General features: G+C 33.4%; 1 protein-coding gene across 1 annotated transcript in view; it reads right to left on the reverse strand.

Moving 5' to 3' along the window:
* Positions 1–22117, reverse strand: part of LOC142334215 (uncharacterized) — a 163695-nt gene that overhangs the window by 18044 nt on the left and 123534 nt on the right. The window contains exons 13-16 of the mRNA XM_075382061.1: positions 20865–21258; positions 19216–19308; positions 15603–15715; positions 4772–4923 (exon numbers count right to left, since the gene is read on the reverse strand). Of these exons, the coding sequence (XP_075238176.1) occupies positions 4772–4923; positions 15603–15715; positions 19216–19308; positions 20865–21258 (752 nt within the window). The remainder of the gene's footprint in view (positions 1–4771; positions 4924–15602; positions 15716–19215; positions 19309–20864; positions 21259–22117) is intronic.

Below are 22117 nucleotides of genomic sequence, written 5' to 3' on the forward strand. Positions count from 1 at the left end.
TGCCGCTCCGGAGCACAGGGCAACCAACTGCCCTGACAAGTCGACGCCACCCAAGTGCGCCGCCTGCTGCCAGGTGAAAGGCAGTAATGCTGGACACAGGGTAGGGGGTCGGCTGTGTAAGGCGTACGACATAGCACGGGCTCGAGCTGTAAACAACACAGCTTATGGCGACGCTTGAACGGTCAGAAGCCTTTGGGGACATCTTCCACTTTCAACGCATACGCCTGGGGCAGATTAATCTGCATCATTCCCGGGCAGCCACGTCCGAGGCCATGAGGCTCCTTGAGGAGTACAACCTTGAGGTCCTCTTGGTCCAGGAGCCGTACGCAGTCGCGGATAGGGTGGTCGGCTTCACGGGGTGAAAGTTATTCATTCTCGTGGGGGACGGCCGCTCTCTGCGATTGTGGTTGGCTCTGACGATTTGGGTGTATTCTGGATGCCCCAGTGGTCAGATGAGCAATTCACCGTCGTGCGGATCACGAGGGGTACGCTCGATGTTGTACTCATGTCGGGATACTTCCAGCTTGGATGGAGTATCGATGACTTGTTGGCGAAGTTGAGCGGGATTCTGGACAGTCTCCCGGGCACCAGAGTGCTGGTTGCCCTGGATGCTAACGCCAAGTCTACCGCCTGGGGTTCACCACTCACAGACCCCAGAGGCGCTGGTCTCGAACAGTTCGCAGAAGCCAGGAACCTCTACCTGATTAATGATGCGGAGCAGCCACCAACTTTCTCCAGCGAACTGGGGGAGAGTTATATAGACGTCACCTTGGTGACGGGTGGCCTGCTTCGAAGGTTAGGTAGTTGGACTGTCTGGCCCGAGGCCAGTGTGAGCGATCATAGCCTTATAACCTATGAAATCGCTTACGGAGGCGGTCCAAGGGCACCAAATCCAGGTCGCTACAACCTAAGGGGCCTGGATCGACACAGACTGAGGCGGGTGTGCGATGCTGCATTGCAGGGGTTGCGGTGGAGCATGGAGTCTAGGGAGGAAGTGGAATTGATGGCGGAGCTAATCGGCCGGGCCATCAAGACTGGTTGCGACGAGGTCTTACGGCGGCCTAGGCCAATGGACGGACCCGTCACAAGCAGCCAGTCCGCTGATCTGAGCGTGCCTGGAGCCGTCATGACCCCATTTTCCGGGGGGTCGTCTGTGGAAGGCAGACGGAGGCCCGGCAAGAAATGGTGGTCCTCTGACCTTAGCGTGCTGCGCGCAAGAGTGAGGTCCGCTCGGGCAAGATACCAGCGCTGCCCCCTAACGGGAATTATCGTTAACGACGTGCGCGCTGAGCGTCTGCGGATCTACCGGCGTGCCCGAAACACATATGTTCACGTCATCAAGGAAGCCAAACTCAAGTTTTGGAAAGACTCCATGCGGGAATTGCAGCGCGATCCCTGGCAGCTCGCGAAGACTTGTTACCGACCGAAGCCATTGCACGTGTTGTCCAGTGTTCGGTGCGGGTTAGGTGGTCGTGACCACACGTTAACATCTGTGGCGACTTACCGGGCGTTCCTGGATACTCTGTTTCCAGATGCTCCGGAGGGGGAAGCGGAAATCGGCGTTAGGGCGGGTGAAACACCATTCCCTGGCGTTCGGACCGTGGAACCCGAAGATATAGACCGAGTGGTTTCTCGAATGGCACTAAAGAAGGCATCGGGGATTGACCAACTTGACCCGGATATTTTCCATCATTTATTGCCTGTCATAAGAGAGCCACTGGGCAGACTGTTCACGGGATGCTGAGGTTGCTTTCCGGCTTGCTGGAAGGTGGCTTTGGTAAGGGTAATCCTGAAACCTGGAAAGGATCCTGGTGAGGTCGGCAGTTATCGACCCATCAGCCTCTTGCCGGTCCTCGGCAAGTTGCTGGAAAGGCTGGTTGTGGAACGGCTCGAAGAAGGCATCGATATGAGCTGTATTCTAAATCGAGGCCAATATGGCTTCATGAAAGGGGTTGGCACCGAGGATTGCATCTTAAATGCTCTTACCGAGGTGGAAAGCGCCGACTGCAAATATCTTTTGGCTATTTTTATTGATATAGAGGCAGCATTTCCTTCCTTGTGTTGGAGTTCTGTCCTCTATGCTTTGGAACGCCGCGATGTTCCCGAAGCCATACAGGCCGTGGTACGAGACTATTTGTCTAACCGTACGGCCCTGTTTAAAGATGCGCACCTAGTTGTGGAAAAATCCGTCACCAGGGGAAGCCCGCAGGGTTCCGTTCTCGGTCCCCTGCTGTGGAACCTGGTGTTCGATGGATTTCTGGGGTTGACATTCCCAGAAGGAGTCACGGCCCAGGCTTTCGCCGATGACTGTCTCCTTTTAGTTCGTGCAAATTCACGACCACAGCTGGAAAGTAGAGCGCAGGCGGCCTTGTCAACCGCCGAAGGCTGGATGGACATACAAAATTTAAAGATTTCTGTGCCCAAGACGAAGTTTATGCTTCTAAAGGGCGCAGACAAATTATCATGCAGTCGAAACCCCCACATTAAGTATAAAGGCTGTGTAATCAGCCGAGTAAGGGTTCATAAGTACCTAGGTGTTTTGTTTGATGATAAGTTGCTTTTTAGCAACCACATCAAACAAGTTGCGGCGGACGCTGTCTCTGTGATGTACAAACTTAGAAGGATTGCTCGGAAAGACTACGGGCTGTCTGGTCGCCAAATGAACTTAGTGTACCGAGGTGTCTTCGAGAGTATGATCGCATACGCGGCGCCAGTTTGGGCGCATAGGTTGGATAGAAATAGAGCACTGCTTCTAAATTTAAGGAGTGCCCAGCGCAGAGCCTTAATTGTATGCACTGGTGTTTTTAAAACATCCTCCTATGAGGCTACTACCGTATTGGGAAAGGCTCTCCCAATCGATTTAGTGGTGAAAGTTCGAGCAGCCATGTGGAAGTTGCGAAGAGGTCGGGAAACCGAGGTATTTGGGATGCGGTTTCGGGCCGGGCTAGAACCGGAACGGAACGGTTATCACAATGCACCGGGTCTAAATTTCGAACAGTTGCCCATTTCCCGCCTGCGGAAGAGGCTTTGGGGCCTCGCGATGGAGGCATGGCAGCATGAATGGCACACCAAGTCTAAGGGAAGATCTCTGTATAGATTTATACAGAATCTGGGGGGATGGTATGCCTCAAGTTCATTTTTAAGGGCGGCGGGTGCCCAAGTGCTCACCAACCACGTGAATTTGATGCAATATCTGTTCAGGTTTCGCCTAGCGGCTGATGAGTTGTGCGTCTGTGGGGAGGTCCAGTCGAACGAACACCTAATGTTCGACTGCCCTGCTCTTGGGGGGGGCCAGAGACCGGGCCACCCTGGAACTTAGAGGTCAGGGGGAAAACTGGCCGCTCATAAACGGCGACTCAATGTGGCGTGAGCCGCATTGTCGGACCGTGTGGGAGTTCCTCGATGAGGTTGCGATGTTCAACCGTCATCGGTAGTTTAAATTTAATTTAATGGGGATTATTGATTCCTGTGGCGTGTCGGTGGAAAACCTTCCTGGAAATAATGGCTGCCATCAGCCAATAAGCTCCAAGCGCTTAAATGGTGGACAGACACTAGCTGGCAAACAGCGACCAAGGCGTGGCGGTTTAAATTACTATCTTTTTTATTATTGTAACTGTTTTTGTTTTTAATTGTAACAAGGGGTGCGCCTCCCCGATTTAGTTTTAATGTGACAAGTGAGCGGTAGGGACACATAGGCGGGTGCTGTACGGCGCCCAGCTTAACCGCTCACGCAAGATAGGAGCTCATTAGGAGCAATTAGGATAACGAGGTCGCAAATCTGTTTGAGGCTCAGTAGCCGTTTTATGGCACGGTACATTTGGTCTATGCTCTAGGGCGACCGAATGGGGTGATGGCGGGAGAAATGCCAGCTAACCAATATCCCCTACTTAGCACCGGTAAAATCTACGCCTTCCACGCCTTCCAGCGTGTTGAAAGGGAGTTTTTTTACAAGTACAGAGGAACTGTGGTAATTAATGTATTTCATTTGCACAGAAATACTGCTATGGAAAGTTCTAGAAACCCTAAGCACAGTAACCCAAAATAAAATGCTAAACTCAATTTTTATCTGTTTGTAAAGGTAATATTCCTTAAATGTATTTAATGCAGATAACTCACAAATGTAAAAACTAGAGGAAAGAGAAGAATCCCTGTTTTATATTTACATATTATTACAGAAGATCAGGGCTTCAGTACTTGCTTTCATTATTTAATCTTAGAATGGCTTTCACCCTTAGCATGTAGATTAGGTTCAAAGGAGAGTGCAGAAAGTAGTTGTGGCCAATTTGATTAAAATCACTTCCAAAATATTTTATATAGAGCAGAGAATCTGCCCAACTTTGATTTTTAAATTCCAATTTAGACACACCAGAAAAACAAATCACAACTGTACTAACATAACAAATATTTCGGTTACAAACAAAAGATGTAAAAATAATGATGTAAAAAAGTGTAAAGTAATGGAAGAGAAGGATAAGAGAAAGTGTAGGAAGTTAATTTATTTTTTAATGGTACACACACACACACACACTTCGATATAAGCTTCATATTTACCTAACAGTTCCTGTAATATATCTTTTTTCTTTAAACGTCTAGCATGGTACAGCTAGCACAGCCTGTGTGAAGAGAATACAAAAATTCAAATGAAAAGCGCACACACACACACACACACACACACACACACACACACACAAATTAAAAAGTAAAAATTAATATTAATTTGAAAGCATACAAATGTATATATAAAAATTTAAGTTTTCAATAGAATACTGACTGCTTCAACTGTTCCTTTAAATGTGTGATGACCATCTGATGAGTGTAAATTTGACCTTGCAATTCTGCTACAGTGCTTTGTGAATGTCTGTTAGAGTAGTCATTAAGAAGACGCTGAATTTCTTGTTCATGTTCTGCCTGAAGTGTCCTCAACTAAAAAAAAAAGAAATACCTGTTATAATCGAAATATATTCCATTAGGAAAATTAAAATAATACTCTTTATTGAGTAAAAGTTACCAAAATAATGTTAATAACCTAACCTATTTATTACTTTTCTCTTCAAGCATTTTTCAAATATTTCCTTTGAAACCATTGATTTCTACCAAAATATTAAGGCTCCCCGAATGCTGCCCACATAAAACTTACAAATGACAATTCAATTAACTCGACTAGCACAGTGTTTCCAAAAATTAGCAATAGATCAGAAGATCTATCATCATAATAAATTTTCAAAATTGGATTAAAAAGATTTAAAAATTACAAAGAAGTCACAAAGAATATTGTAGTTTTAAAAATCAAGTTTTATTAAGGCGTCTCTCCTTTAATTCTCTTTGCATGTCATGTTTTCTGTTTCTACTTGTACGTTGAAACAGTTATTTAAAAAAATTACAAGCAGTTTATGATTACAATTTAAGATCTAATTCCAAAAACCAAGTGAGTTATTATTAAAAGTGAAAACAGAACACAAGTAAAGAGTACTGAAACAAACCTGCCAAAATTAATTTTCTTTTAAAATTACAATTCTAAACTTAAATTTAATAAAATATCAATTTAAATAAAATAACACAGTTGATGATTCAATATGTACCTATTTTATTTTATTTAATTCTATCTTTTATTATATATTTACTATAATTACATCTTCCTCTGTAATCTTATTATATCTTAAATTTTTACATCATTGTTATTTTTTATTATAATTATAATTTTATCTTATTCAATTTATTTATCTTCTTTTTTGCATTTTAAATAAAGAATAAAAATCTTTTAAAAAAATAGTACACTGACAAATCTTTAGTATGGTTTAAAAAAAGTTTTTTATTGACAGCTATTTTTCAAATTTTAGGAAACGTTTTTAAATAATAAGGGCAACAAAAAAATGAATTTATATATTTTCATTTCTTTAAAGTATTCAATTTAGCTCTGCACTTCATTGTAATTAAGATGCTTAGTTATTACGGTGGAATAAGAGATGGTTATAGAGGAATATGCCATACTACTTTACTAGTTCTAAACACATTGTTTAATTTCATTTTTCAATAACACTACTTAAAAATCAAGGCCATTTTATATATATGTGTATATATGTGTATATATATATATATATATATATATATGTATATAACATATATTCAATTATATCTTATATTTAGATGAAATATAAATTAGTAAAATGGATGGGTTGTTCATAGCTGTAATGACTATACTACAGGTGACCAAAAAGTAAGAATCGTTAGCATATTGCATGTGAACAATTTCACTCATAACATGATCAGCTGGCCTTAGTTGTCATTCTGTTAGTGCTGTATGAAATTTTGTAGTTGTACTGTGACAAGGATTGATTTTCTTGTGTATATAATGAATAAAAAAATTTTAAATCCCACAACTGTGAGGGACGATCAGTGATATGTTTTTTGAATATGCAAGATGTTCATCCTGTAGAAATTTATCATCAAATTAATGCAGTATATGGTGACAGTATAATGAATGAAAGAAACCATGTCATTTATTTACGGCAGGGAACACCTGTTCATGTCAAGCAACACCCAGGATGCCTTACTCTCATTACTGAACAGCTGAAAGAGCAGATTGACAACTTCTTAAACAGTACCAGCATTTCACATTAGATGAACTTAGTGATAAATTTCTTGTACGTCACAACCTCTGTTACATAAAATTGTGACTGCTCACCTACATTATCATAGAATTTGTGCCGATGAAACGTGGATTTCAACAGAGAGTAAACATCAATCACTTCAGTTGCATCATTCTTAATCACCTTCAAAGCCAAAAAAATTTCAACAAACATTTTCAAAATGCAAAGTGATGGCCACAATTTTTTGGGATTGCTGTGTGTATTTATACCTCACAGAAAGGCAATTAATGTTAAAACTTTCTTGGTAATTTTGATGAAACTATCATCCAATTCAAAATCACCGGCATAGTTTTTGACTCGTGGAATGTGTTTGCTTCATGACAATGCACATCCACAAAAAATCTTATGAACTTCTCAAAGGTTTTGGATAGAATATTTCTGATCATCTCTGTACAGTCCAGATCTTGCTCCAAGCGATTTACATTTGTTTACAAAAATTAAAGTTTCTTGGTCAGAACCACTATGAAAATGAAGATGATCTCAAAATAGATGTTCATGAGTGGCTTAATCAACTGGAAGCAGACTTCTTCAATGATTGTGAATAAAAACTAGTGTCATGATTTGACAAATACTTGAACTTAGGAGATGATTATAGATAAAAGTAGCTTAAAAGATGAAGATTATGGTGCATAAATTAAAATTAAAATAAATACAATTTGTTAAAAAAACAAAAACTATTTTTACTTTCTGATTGACCCTTGCATCAAGATATCAAAGAAATTACTATAGCAAATAAAGTTCCTGACAGAGCAATCACATTATGGAGATACATATATTAACTGAATTTATGGAAGAAACCCTTGAAAATTATGCAAGTATATAGTCAGCTTCAGTGTTGGTCTTACTCTTTTTAAATTTAATTAATTTCTATAGGTTTTGAGGTGTATGTTTTTTAAATAAGGTTAATTGCTTTTTTTGTTCAAGTCAATGTTGGGAGTTATGATGATTTTGCAACCTATTATGTACATGACACATTAACTCAATATTGCATTTTCTATAAAAAAATCATGAAATTTTAAGAAGTAAAAAGAGTGGCAATTCTGTGATAGTAATTAAAAATTGTTGACCTTGAATGTTTATGTAAAATGGAGAGCATATTGTTTGCACAATTTGCTCAGGGAAATTATCCTTAAAAATCTCAAAACTCATTATCTGAGGCAGCATTCAGTTGATGTTACAATTAAATATAAGTCTGCAACTAGTAGAAATGTAACAGAATTTTTGCTACTGACAGGTCTGCAGCAAAGAAGAAGAAAACAAATGACAATAATGAAACAATTGCTGTCAACGATGAAGCTAGACCTAGTATTTCAGCTGAGACAGGCGGTGGATATATGCCATCTACATCATGTGATTTGTAAATTCTGGCCAAGTACAGAAACTTTTGAAAAAATAAACAGTGAGTAAAATTGCTCCAATTATAGATTGAAACTACTTTTAAATTATATAAACTCATATAATACTTTTTTTAACATTATGAAATTCATGTGTAAAGTATATAAAAACTTGAATTTGATCCAAACAGCACTTGATTCATCTAAAACAAAAATATTAGCATGGCCAATATAAATATACATACATATATTTATGTGCACTAACAGCTTTTTTGAGCTCATATATCGGCGCCTAACTACCATCCCTAACATGAAGTAACACTGTCATATTAAACCAATTATACGCACACAAGGTTTTGCATGTCACCCTGTTGTATAATCTATATCAATCAATTATAACCTATATACTTAATAATTTGTTGTTCTACTAAGGGGGTTTTATGCCAATGGCTTTCCCTCATATTTTTTGAGCATAAATAAACACTGTTAGTTTCTCTCCAACTGATTGTATTTTTTTATTTCCTGCATATACATACATATATATTCACATGTGACATTAAAATAAAAATCATGAGCTTATTCAATTGGTAATTATAATTTTTTATATAGTTTAATATCTTGTATTTCAATAATACAGCAGTTTTCACAAAACAATTACTCAACCCTTAGTAATATCTCAAAACTGCAAACAGATTTGAATCTTTTCAGACATAATTTAGAAAAAAAAAATTTAAAGTAGCAGAAAAAACTGATTTTCATGTTTCTTTTTATTTGACACCTATTCTAATAAAACCTGTGCAGCCATTTATGAGACTCAACCTCTCAAACTTGAGTCTACATAATTTCTAGTATGATATAATACAGTAAAATCTAAGCATTATTTGAGCAATTTTCTCACTTTTTCTGGTGAGAAGAGTCTGACTGCCAAATACCTAGACATACATATTATTTTCTTTCAAATTTTACTATAAAATGCCTTGCCAGCATTTTTTTTTTTCACTTTCAGCCCTAACTAATGCTTTATAGTCTACTGATAAACTGAAGATAACAAAAGTCATGAATAGTGTTCAAGGTAGTAGCAGAGTATCTACGTCGATCACCAGACCACCTGAATATCTTGTTCAAGTAATACCAGAAGAATAGCTTGATCATATTACATCTGCACATTCTATTGAAAGTATCCTGAAACGGGTACACTACTTTGTCAGGTAAGACTCTGGGATTTTGTATTCAACATGTGAAATGATTTTGCAGTATGACCATAATGAAGGTGATTGTTTTAGTGAATCTGAAATGCCAAATTCTTTTGATGTTTAAAATATGACCTAAAATGCCATCTTATTTCTGGTAGTCCTAAAGAAGGTATGAAAAAATCTGGGAAAAAAGGTTAGTGTTGAGTTATTATGCAGAGAAGGGAGAAAGAATGCATTTAATTGTATAAGTCCTGCATATCTAACTTACAAATTAAACACATCGTACAAGTCATACAAATCTATAATTACTATCTATATAGAAGTAGAAGTTCTGTAGGATTCTCAAATCACTCAAAAGAATTTTAAAGGTTGTTTCTACCATTAGTCCATTCTGTTTTGAGGAAGAAAATTGTAACCTACATAAAAAATAATGATGATCTTCCTGTTTGTATTTTTGCTGACAAAATAACAATCACAGATCTAGGCATATTGTTGTTATGAAAGTCCCAATTTTTTATTCTCATCAGAATGCTTGTACAACTGTATTTATCTTGATCACAACTTTGTTCCAGATTATAATGGAAAAGGTTTGACAGAAAGTATTTTAAATATATTTAAAAAATTTGGTTTTGATTCATAATTTTTAAGAACTAAATTAGTTGGTGTAGTATTTGATGGACAATGTATTCTACTAGGTGTGGAAAAAAACATGAAAGATAAACTTGTTCTAGAAAATATATCAGTTTCCTGGGACTTGATGCACAGAATTGAATTAGCTGAGAAACATTCTTCTGAACCTGATCTAATTCAGAAGGGACACCCTCATTGATGAAAATATGAAAGAGTTCTCTACAGGAAAAAAGTATGAATTACATTTGCAGTCATCAAAAGAGTTTGAAGATTATTTTTATAAACCAAAAGCATTTAAAACCATTAAATCTATAAGCTATTCTGAATCTGTATTTAAAACTTTTCTCAAGATCACAGAAGTCTTCTTTGTGTAATAGAAAAGTATCCAAAATTTTTTGCCCTGAGGGACAGGCAAAAAATAAAACTTAAGACTTTCAAAAATAAATATTTTTATTATTCTTTTACAAGCTGAAAAACTTATTCCATTTTAACTTCTTTATCAAAAGAAGTTCAATCTAGTTACCATTTAACTTTGCAATATGTTCAGTAGTTGGAAAATATCAAAGTACAGTCAGATATTATGATTAGATATGCAAATGATATTTCCTCTACAAGTTTGTGTCAAACTGTTAACAAATTGCCTGAATGCTTCTTCAAGTACAGAAGACTATCTTGTGAATTTATCATGGTTAGTAGCATCTTTAAGGATGCGTGCCTTTGCCTGATGTTTCAGTGAGCAGCAAACTTTTAAGATGACGTTCTGGTAGAGTTGTAACAAAGTAGTGAATGAAACTGTAAATGTAAATGATTTTTAAAGTTTTTAGTGCCACCCAAAGAACAATGAAAGACTTACCTGAATATAAATGAAACCAACAATCAGTATGTCAAAGTTATTAAGATAGTAGATTTTTTGTTCAACCTGGACTTTCTGATATCTCCAAGAGATAATGTAGCTAACAAAAAATTACATGAAAAGTTTGATTCTTTGAAACTTTTTATGACATGATCAGTATTTGCTCGTAATCATTTCTGTCATCTATTGATAAAAGGAAACTTTTTTTAAATATACACAAGTGTTGCTCTGGATGAGTGAGAAATTAAATTCAGCAAGAGTTAGTTAAAATGTTCTTGATTTCAAGTATTTGTTCAAACTGGCAATGAAAAATCTTCATCAAAAATATCCTTTGAGTATTAAGTTATTGAAACTTTTGCCAGTATCCTTTTCAGAAGCAATTTGTGAAAGCTAGGGTTCTTTTATTACCAATGAAATGACTAAACACCTGGCAGCCAGAGCTTTTTCATGTAATTAAATTGGTACTACTGATATTCTGGCTAATGTATTGATAAATGGACGTCGTCCTGCTGGTTATGAAGGAAACAGAAAATTTTTGAAATTGGCTCTCTGTCAGATGTGTGGGACTCAGTACTACAACCATTTCAAGCCAGTTTCAAAAAATAAATTAATCTCTCAAGTGGTAACATCCAAAGTTATAAGGATGATCGAAGAAGACTTAAATGAATCCTTGCCGTGTTTTAAAATATAAAAAAACTTACCTACATGTAAGTATTTTAAAAATTAAAAAGGTATTGTATATTTCTTGCTTGCTTGTTTATTCATCAATTAAAATGTATATTTCTATACATATTCCCGCTATATATTTCTTCCATACATTTATTCACTAAAATAAATATATATTTCTAAAAAACTAATCCTAAAAAATTTCCCAATTTTTATCTATTGACATTTTTAGAATTTTATTACACTGTGGGATTTTAAGAGTCAGACTATATCACACAGTCTTTTAAGGACAATTTATATTATGCTACTTCTAAAATGCTTGCAGAAAGTATGTCAACTAAATCATGGCCCAAATTTGATTACACTATATAAAACTTATATAAAGTTTAAAAATCTACCTAAAATTGTCTTATATCCAATTGAACTTCCCTTATTATACAAAGAAATAAAGGATACAGTGGCTTAGAATTAAATTACAATTTAAAAAGTTAATTCCACTGTGTAATAATATAATGAACATTTGTCTCTCTCTGTCAATAGTAACAAAACAACCATTTTGAAATGAAAAACTAGCTAATTAAAAATCCACTCTATAATACAGAACAGTTTTTGAAAATATAAAATCTATACATAGTACACAAGATTGCTTATAAAATAACAAGACTGTGATTATGTGTTTAAGATGATTGTGAGCTTTTTGGCCAAAACTTTGGACATGTCTGAACACAAACATGACGAATGTCAACAAATTCTATCATCCAGTCGACTTGAGTCATCATTTAGTGCAATTGAATTCTCAGTTACATGTTAGAATAATGCTGTGTTTAAAAGTTGAGCATTGTGTCAGACTGAAATTTTTAGTAAAATTTAATAAAATACCAACAGAATGATATTTTGTGAAGCTTATGGGGAAGACTGCATTGTTTTGTACATGTGTGTTTGAATGACACAACAGATAGAAAAAACATCCAAATGTGGAAGATGATGATAACCTTCTACTTCAAGAATTGAAGAAAATACAGTTAATTATTATTAGCCAAATTATTTAAGAAGACCTTCAACTCATGTGTCTTAATGATAGATGAAGCCATGAACACTGATAAAGACAATATATGAAAAATATTTTGTGTAAATATCTCAACATGAAAAAAATATGTACCAAAAGTATCTCAAGAATTCTAACACCAGAGCAAAAAGAATGCTGCAGGGAAATTTTATGCCAACATGCTGCAGAAAATTGATGCATACTCTAAATTTTTTCAAATAATTTGTGATGAAACCAAGAACCTCTAGAGTGATTCTGACATGAAACAAAAAATATGCATTTGAAAACAGTCTTCACTAAGAATAAAAAAAGCTTGGCAAAGCAAGTTCAAATTCAGAGATAGGGGTAATTTTAGAAGAATGTGTTTCAGAAGAAACCCATTTATATAAAATTCATATAAAAATGCTGATACACAGTGAACCAGCATTATTATAAGGAAGTTTGCTGAAGTTGAGAGAGAGTTAGAAAAACATTACCAGAACTATGAAAAATTGTTTCATTCTTCATCAGGACAATGAACCTACTGACGTACTTAGAACAATTTTTGGCCAACAAAACACATTACTACACTAGAACATCCTCCATATTTTCAAGATTTGGCACATGTAAATTTTTTTCTTTTCCCTAAAGGAAATCTCTAAATAAAGGAACTTTCAAGTCAACTGATATAGTAAAGAAGAAAATTACAGATGTGTTAAAACAGATGACAAGAGACTGACCTACTCCACATCTTCAAAGTAGAAAATAAGTCTGCTTCAAAGTATAAGAATGAATAGGGACTACACTGAAAAGATTAAGGGTTAGAGATGTTGTATCAGTATTCACATTTTATAGGCATATCTCCTACAATAGGGATATGGTCAAGTTGTACAACCAAATATCAATGATCTATAAGAGGTTAAAAGATTTTTTTGTTCATTGTACTAATTAATAAACAATGTACATAAAAAATAACTTAATTAAAATAATATTAAAGAAGTAATAATTTATATAGTCTGTGAAAAATATTTAATAATAGGAAAGTAAAAGTATTTAAATTATACAATAATGATATAGATACAATTAATTAATATTGCAGAGCAAAGTAATTTATAAATATATTTTGATAATTCTAGTGATGTGTCATAAAATATTAAAATGAATAATTATTATTGCAAAGCTTGCTATTCATAAGTACAGTAAAACCTCTGAACATACAACATTCTGCAAACAGCATTGGGGCCTACAAATCATCTACAGTTTGAAGGTGTCCATAGTTCGGAAACATCATAATACAGTACAGTTCTAGGTAATGATAAACATTAGCCTATATTGTGTTATTTTTGAATACTAAAAATGAATTAATAATGTAATTGTAATGTATAAATCTTTAATTTATATACTTCATAAAAAATTAAGGGCAGAATATTAAACTATACACAATGAAGCATAATTTATAGTACAACAAGGGAATAATTTAATTACTTGGCACATCAGGGTATGAATACCAAATACACAGTTGAGATGTAATGAATACTGTAATGTAACCGAAGATTAAAATGCTGCACAAAGCAACAGATACTGTGATCTTGTAGTTTCATTTCCCAACTATTCACATCCCAAAATTTGTTGACCATGCTCTCTCATTTTCTGTCAGTTGCCATTGTTACGGAGTCAAGTATGCCTGCTATATCACCATCTCTAAAACAATATGCAAGGATTGAATTTTTAACACTGTAAAGAGTGAACAGTAATGAGATTCACTATCATCTAAAAACCATTTTTGGTAATGAAACTGCTAACTGAAATATTGCGGGTAGGTAGGCAATAAAAGTTTGTACACCAGAAGCTGGTAAAGTAAATACCGAGGATGAACCTCACAGTGATCGAACCAGTTTCTGCGACTGATGAGAAGCACCAAAATGAGGTGGATGAATTGATTCAAAATGACTACTCCATCACACAATCATGTATTACCCCTCAGATAGGTATATCGAAAGAACAAGTAAGACATATTATTGCACAACAGGGCTACCATAATATCTGTAAATTCTGAAATTCTGTGCAACACAAAGATATTAAAATATCTTAGGAATTGTTTTGACAATCCACAGAACTGATAATTCTGTAGCATGATAATGCTCAGCCATCACACAAACTGCATAAACTACCGAAGCTCTTGTAAAATTAAAATTAGAATCTATTCCACACTCTCTATCTCACCAGACTTGGCACCCTGTGATTTTCACTTTTTTCTACAACTACAGAGGGACATTAATTGTATTCATTTCACCATAGATGATGAATTGAAGGATGCAGTGAAGTCTTGAATCTAGATAGGAACGCCAACATTCTTCATTGATGGAATGAGAAATTTTCATCGTTGGAAGACATGTGCAGCTGTAAGTGGAGACTACATGCAAAATAAATATTAAGTTTTTGAAGCAAATATAACATACTTCTATGTCACATTTGTTTCGTTTAAACTATTTCTTTCATTTATGACTGTGCATTACATTTCAGTTACCCCTTGCTTATAGTACAATAAAATATAAAACAGAGAATGTTAAAAAAAAATCACCACCCAAATATTTTAAGTTCAATAGTTCACTTAACAAAAAGTAGCTTTAATAACATGCAAATACACAAATTAAAAATGTAAAAGAAATCACCAAAACTAAATAAAAATTAATCAACACAATACAACATAGTTTCATTTTTGTAAGTTGAAGAAATTTGTATCTTGTTTTTCTGTTATAGCAAGTATCTTATAAAGAAACCACATTTCAAGGGAGTAAAGATTGACAAGTTGTCTGTACCTGAGAGGTGCTTTTTGATTCAGTTAATAATTGTATCACAATTATAAATTGACGTAAGTGAAAATGAATCATACTATTTTCAATATACCACTGTCTACATAGATTAAAAACCAGATTTTCTAAAACTTTTTTTGAGATATATAATTTAAATGTAAGTCTTACAAAACACAACAATAGTTTTCCATTGACCCAACAATTTAACATTAACAATTGAGTAGATAGATGCAAAACTAAGTAATTTCAGTTACTTTGAAAACAGCTAAGGTTGTGAAAATTGTTGAATAATTTTGTTAGTATACTTTTTTCTTAGAGGAAAACAATGTTTAACAATTAAATGAGTCAAAAGAAGATTGACTTATACATTTTTAATCACAATATGTATTTAACATGTTAAAACATTTTATAACATCAAGTAACATTTGTTATTATTACTCACATCTTGAATTCGTTTGCCATGTAATGTAACAATATCTTGTCCAAGACGTTGTATTTCTTCACTAAGACTTTTATTCTCCATTTTCAATAAGGCTATTGCTTCTTCTTGCTCCTCTAAAAAAGTAAAATCATAAAACATCACTTACAAATTACTTTACAAAACAAATATTTTCAGTAACACCAATGACAAACCCAAAGTCACAAAAATGTATTATTTCTTACAGTCCTTACTTACCATCTTATCCTTACTTACAGTCCTTACCTTAAACTCTGATTACATTTTGACAAACAAATTATTTCTAAATTGAAATAAGGTTTCATTGACATTAAAACCAAAACAGAATATGATCAACTTTCAGCCTATAATGAAGTAACATTATGTGTAATGGTAAATCTTCAATCTAAATGTGGATATGGTGTTAATATGTTCATCTGTTGACATGGATACCAAAATGTGCTGATCTGATTCATTGCTTTGGTTTTTGATGTGCTACATTAAGATTAATTTTAAGGATGGACCTTAGTTGAACTTTATTACACAATCACTTTGCTTAATAAAAAGTTAATTTAATGAATTCTTGTTTAAAATAGGTTTATACTCATCAACCTCACCTCTACTGTCATCAATCCTACCCTTGTATTATTAAGGCTTCTAAATCTTTTTCCTGTTTGAGAAAGAAAAATAAATGAAAAGAAAGAAGAAATGTTTTCTCTTTGCTGTAATATAAGTTGTACAATATTATAATTTTAATACCCAATTATAAATTAATTAAATATGTTAAAAATTATTCAATTACAACTATAATAACCCACAGTAGAAAAAATGCAGTAAACATGAACCCAACTGTTTATACTTATACCAATAGGTTGTGTAACTGAATAGTAAATCCAAAAATAATAGATATTGTTTCATTTTTATTATAGAATAACTTTTTTTTTATTACTGATTGGAGATTCTGGCAGATTCTAATCTTTAATATTTGATTATTACACTTTATTTACAAAGAAAAAAAATTACAAGTTACAAAAACCTTTACATTCAATCATTTTTTTTTTTTTTTTAATATAAACGTCAACATTTATTAATTAAACTTAAACCCACCTCATGAAAAATAGGATGTAATTTCAATAGGAGTACATCAAAATCAATCTACATATTTAGCCAATATAAAAAAAATTATATTTAATATTTAAAACCTGTAAAAGTTAGTTTAAATGCTTTGTTTATGATGATTATAAAACAAACATAAACTGATAAGAATAATCACCTTTGCCACTATGTTTTTTGTATGAGAAATTTACTTTTTAATAATTTCTCACTGCCTTATCTAAGTTAAGTGTTATTCATGTGATATCATATAGAACATTTTTTTTAAATATTATTGACATTTTTATATAATTAAACATATACTGTATTTCTTAAGGATTATTTATGGAATTTGAAATAAATTTATAATAAAACAACTTTCAGAACAGAGTGTAAGTTTTCTGATATTAAACCATTCAATTTGTTAAAAAATTAGTTTCAAAATCTTACACAAAACAATTTTACACTAAAAAAAAAACATTTAAAAAAATATTTTATAAGAAAGCATAATTGTATTAAAATAATATAATGAAAAAAGGTTTACAAACAATAAAATAAGAAAGCATTTAATATGAGAAAACAAAAGTTCTAACTGTGCAGGTTAATAAAACAAAAAAAAAAGCATTTCTGCTTAGTAAATGGTAAAAAATGAGTACATAATTGATCATGCTGATTGATGTATTCATATCTCACAACATGTTGACATAAGTCAGAAAGAACTGGAAAAGCATGTTCTATGGTGGTATTAAAGCATTAATGAACTTTCTCAAATATTTATCCAAGTCCTGAATGTAATTTTCATAATAATAATAATAATAATAATAATAATAATAATAATAATAATAATAATAATAATACAGTAAGCTTCTATTATTTCTTGTATATCCTAATATTAAATTAACATATTATAAACCTTAGTGTACTAAATATAATGTACACTTAAGGTACACTCAAAGTAAAAAATCCCAGAGTTAAGATACATTGAACACCATATTGTAATATAGTGTCATCATAAAGGAATGGTGGGTTTCAATAGCTCAGATCAAGGCATTTTTGACATTTTGGAAAATAATATTGGTATCACTAAAGCTTCCATGAGAGCAGTTTGTGAAGCAGCTATTTTAACCACTGTCAGTCTCTGTATTGTTGCTGATATGTGAAGAAATAGTACAGGATGTTTTGAAGCACGTTAACCTAAAATCAATCATTTTAATGTGCATGACACATAATATGAGGAGCCATCACACAAACAATAAAGAATGCTACTTCCATCATTTTAAACTAAAAGAATCTGTTTTCAAATAAAATTCACTTAGAAGGCCACCAGTGCCAGAAGAAACTACTGAAGGAATTAGATAACCTGCAATCAATGGTACCTGCAATCAATGGTACTAATAAATCCATCACTCATCACAGCCTCAAGTTAGAAATTCCAAAAATGACCTATTATAAAGATCTAAAAAGTTGTTAAAGTTAAAATTTAAAGTTTGCACTAGTATGCATAAAAATTCAGCAATTGAAAGAAATAGAACTATCTGATACAGAAAAGTTCTTAATTTGCTGTTGAAATATTAGTCAAAATTACTGAAAACTAATAATTTTTAAATTATATAATTTTTTCAAATGAAACTACTTTCAATGGATGTGATAATAGACACCTCATTAATATAAGGATTTGAAAGCAAACACGTAATTTTTTCAAAAGCATGTGGCATACCTAAAGTTAATGTTTGATATGATTTAATGAAAAATTATGTAATCAGTTCTTTTTTTCTTTTCTGTAAATATTCAAATGGAAATGTTTACCTTGATATGTTACTCTAATTGCTTTCCTGAACTGTATGAACTTAAAAAATATACATAAAATTTACTCCCAAAAAGATGATACATCTCCACACTTTAATCCATTTGTTAGCCAGGCTGTAAATGAAAAATTTTCAGGCAGATGGATAGGGCAAGAAACATTATACCTTGGCCTACAAAATATCTAGACATAATACATTGGATATTTTTTTTGTTTGTTTTATTTTATTAAAAATATAGTTTACAAACAAAATTAGATGACCTAAATTACTTAAAAGAAAGAATTAAGGGACCAATTACAACCTTAATAGAAGATTCATCACATCATGTAAGGGCACAAATATTAAAATTTATATAATATATAACAAAACTATCTTAGATAGAGAATTTGATAAACAAACAACATATAAATAAGTATTTTCATTTTTATTTAATTCATATCTTAAACCCTACCATTCTTTTATGCTGTATTGAAAACTTATGTTTTACTTAAAAAAAAAAAACAGAACTTCTAAATAGTCTGTAGATTATGTACTAACTTTATCACTAAAGAAAGGACATATGGAGTAGTCTAGCAGTAATTAAAATACTAATAAAACCATGACATAAATTTAACAGATAATTTCATTATGAATGATTTGTTCACACATATTTTCTAATAATATCTTCTTTTGAAAACATTTGATTTGTAATATTACTTAAAATATTGTTTTTTTTAACGTACCTTCATACACAGCTTGATTATAAGGTCTTTCATAAGGAATATCAGCTGAATCACCTATTGAAGCAGTTTTATTATCCACTTTAATCATATTTGCTGAAACAGAATAAACCAATCAATTTTATAAATTTTACTGCTTCAACTAAACATTATTCCAGTGGTCAAACCAACATTGGTTAATTATTTGCACATTGATTACTTTACTTTGAGATTATTTACACCAATTTTCACCCAGAACCACACAACTTCCTATTATTTTTAACAAAGGCAATCTTTTTAATACATTACTAACAGAATATATAATAACAAGGTATCAATTTTCATAATTCTTTGAAAAATGCTCCAACCTAAAATAAACACAATTAATAATTTCTATTAGCATTTGAGACAGTCGCTTCTAGAAGATATATTGCCTACGAGAATGATTTTCTCATCATGTACTTCAAATTTTACCAATAAATAATTAAAAGTTAGATTTTATTTGTGTAAAACTTATGATACATAATCAAAGAAAAAGTACAGATTTCAATATATTAAAGATTAAGATTACTATTAGTCAATTTGCTATGCTTATCATACCATTTTGACAAAAAAAGTAAAAGTATCAAAGGTCAGAGACATACCAGTCTTAAACATTTTCTACTAGATTACAAAACATCAATTTATAGTTAAAAATGTCAAAATACAACTAACTACAAAACATAATCAATGGAAATCCATGATCCTTAATTGTACTTTTTCAGTCTTATTTACAATTTCAGTACAATAACAAAAACTAAAATTATCATAATCACTGTAATAAAAAGATGAAATTCATGTGGAACAAGATGATATCACTACAATTGATTCATTAGCTTGACAACAATAAAACACAAGGGCATATAAGGATTTTAATAATAATAATAATAATAATAAGACCACAATAATTTTATTATTGTTTACAGATTGACTGCCATAAGGTTACCAATAGGATACAACATTCTTACTGAAGAGGCCATGAGGCGCTATGTAGGTTTCATCCTAGTCCCTCTTCAGAAGCTCTGAAAGCTTCCAGTGATTGTCAATTAATGTTTCTTACTATATGGTTCCTCCTTATTCTTATTCCACAGAAAACAATATGTAGAACTCAGACTTTGGGTTGTTATCTTCTAACAGTAATATTTAGCTTGCACAGCAAATGTAAGTGTGACCCATAAAACACAATACCAAGATGAAAAATTGGGAAGTCATATCTTTGTGGAGTATAAAACAAAGTAAACATGCTGAAATGGCAGTATACAAAAAATGTTTTGACTCTACTAAGGGACATAATGAAATTGTCATAGTAAAACATGAAAGTTAATTTTGAAGACAAGAGTTCTAAGGTTCAAATCCTAGTAAAGGGAGTTACTTTTATACGGATTTGAATACTAGATCGTGGATACCGGTGTTCTTTGGTGGTTGGGATTCAATTAACCACACATCTCAGAATTGGTTGACCTGAAACCTGAGCTGAATTTTTCTATAACTTTTTTTTCAAAAATTGGGGCACATAAACATGATGTAATTTAAAATTTGAAGTAATAATATGATTTATATGTTTTTTTTTTAAAGAAAAATAAAATAATATGTGTATTATTTTTGAAAAAATCCTAAAATAAAATATAAAGTACCTGGTAAAGAAGAAGGTTTTTGTGGAGCAGCAGTTTTTAACTGTTTTTCCCTTTCTCTCTGAAGTCGACGATTGGTTTTTCTAGCATCTTCTAATTCTTTATTGAGTTTTATTATATCTTTATCCTTTTTAGACAATTCTAATTTCATACCACGTATTGTAGCTAACAGATGAGCATCCTCTTTATTAGAACCACTTCCACCAGAAGGACCTGCTCCTGAAGTGTTTACACCAGGTCTTGATGAATTACCACTTGGAAGAATTCGTTTATTAGCCTGACCAATATCTCCATCCTTTAGTCTTAATTCATTAATTCGTTGTTTCAATGTATGATTCTCTTCTTGACTTGACTTTAATCTCTGTTCCAGTTCTATAATGTGATCATTATACTTTACCTGGAAAGAAAATAAAAATTGAATGTACATTATTCTCACATGTATGGCTGTAAGAAAAAAATCTATTTAGACATTAACTTATCGTGACCCGTTGCTGCTACACTTCTTCCTAATTAAATTAATCTTGAAATATGGTAGCAGTTCTACTGTCACTTTGTGGTTTCACCAGATACAAGGATCGATCCAGAAATAAGGTTCCCAAAGAGCTTCAGCCACACGGGAAGGTGCGAGGCAAAATCCGGCAACACCACTGTGCGCGGTTGTTCCTCCACTCTCAATTCCGCCCAGCCGCACTTCATTGCACCGCTCAGTCTTGGCTCAGCAGCCATCTGAGATGGAGGTTCCACTTGTTGATCTTGCCAAGTGCGAGATTTGTTCTGTAATTAGCTTTTTGCACGCCAAAGGGACTCCACCCGTGGATATTCATCGTCAGTTGACAGAGGTGTATGGCAACAAGTGTATGTCCATTCAACACGTCCAAAAATGGTGCAGGGAGTTTAGTGCGGTCAGAAGGAAGTCCACGATGAATAACGGAGTGGAAGACCGTCAGTTTCAGAGGCGATTATCAAGATGATCCAACGCGAAGTGCTTCAAAACAGGAGGATCACCGTCCGTGAACTTGTTGTTCAGATTCCTGGGAGTTCTTACGGTACAGTGGAAAGAGCTTTGACTGAAAAATTGGGGTATCACAAGTGTTGTGCTCAATGGTAACTGCAGCTATTGACATCAGAACACAAGGAGAAACACCTTGACTGTGCTCACCAAATTCTTCCAAAGTGTAAAGAAGATAAGGAAGGATTGTTGGACTCCATTGTTACAGGAGACGAAACGTGGGTGTTTCATTTCACTCCCAAAACAA

The sequence above is a fragment of the Lycorma delicatula genome, chromosome 1, assembly GCF_047948215.1.
Source record: "Lycorma delicatula isolate Av1 chromosome 1, ASM4794821v1, whole genome shotgun sequence".
Classification (NCBI taxonomy): Eukaryota; Metazoa; Arthropoda; class Insecta; order Hemiptera; family Fulgoridae; genus Lycorma; species Lycorma delicatula.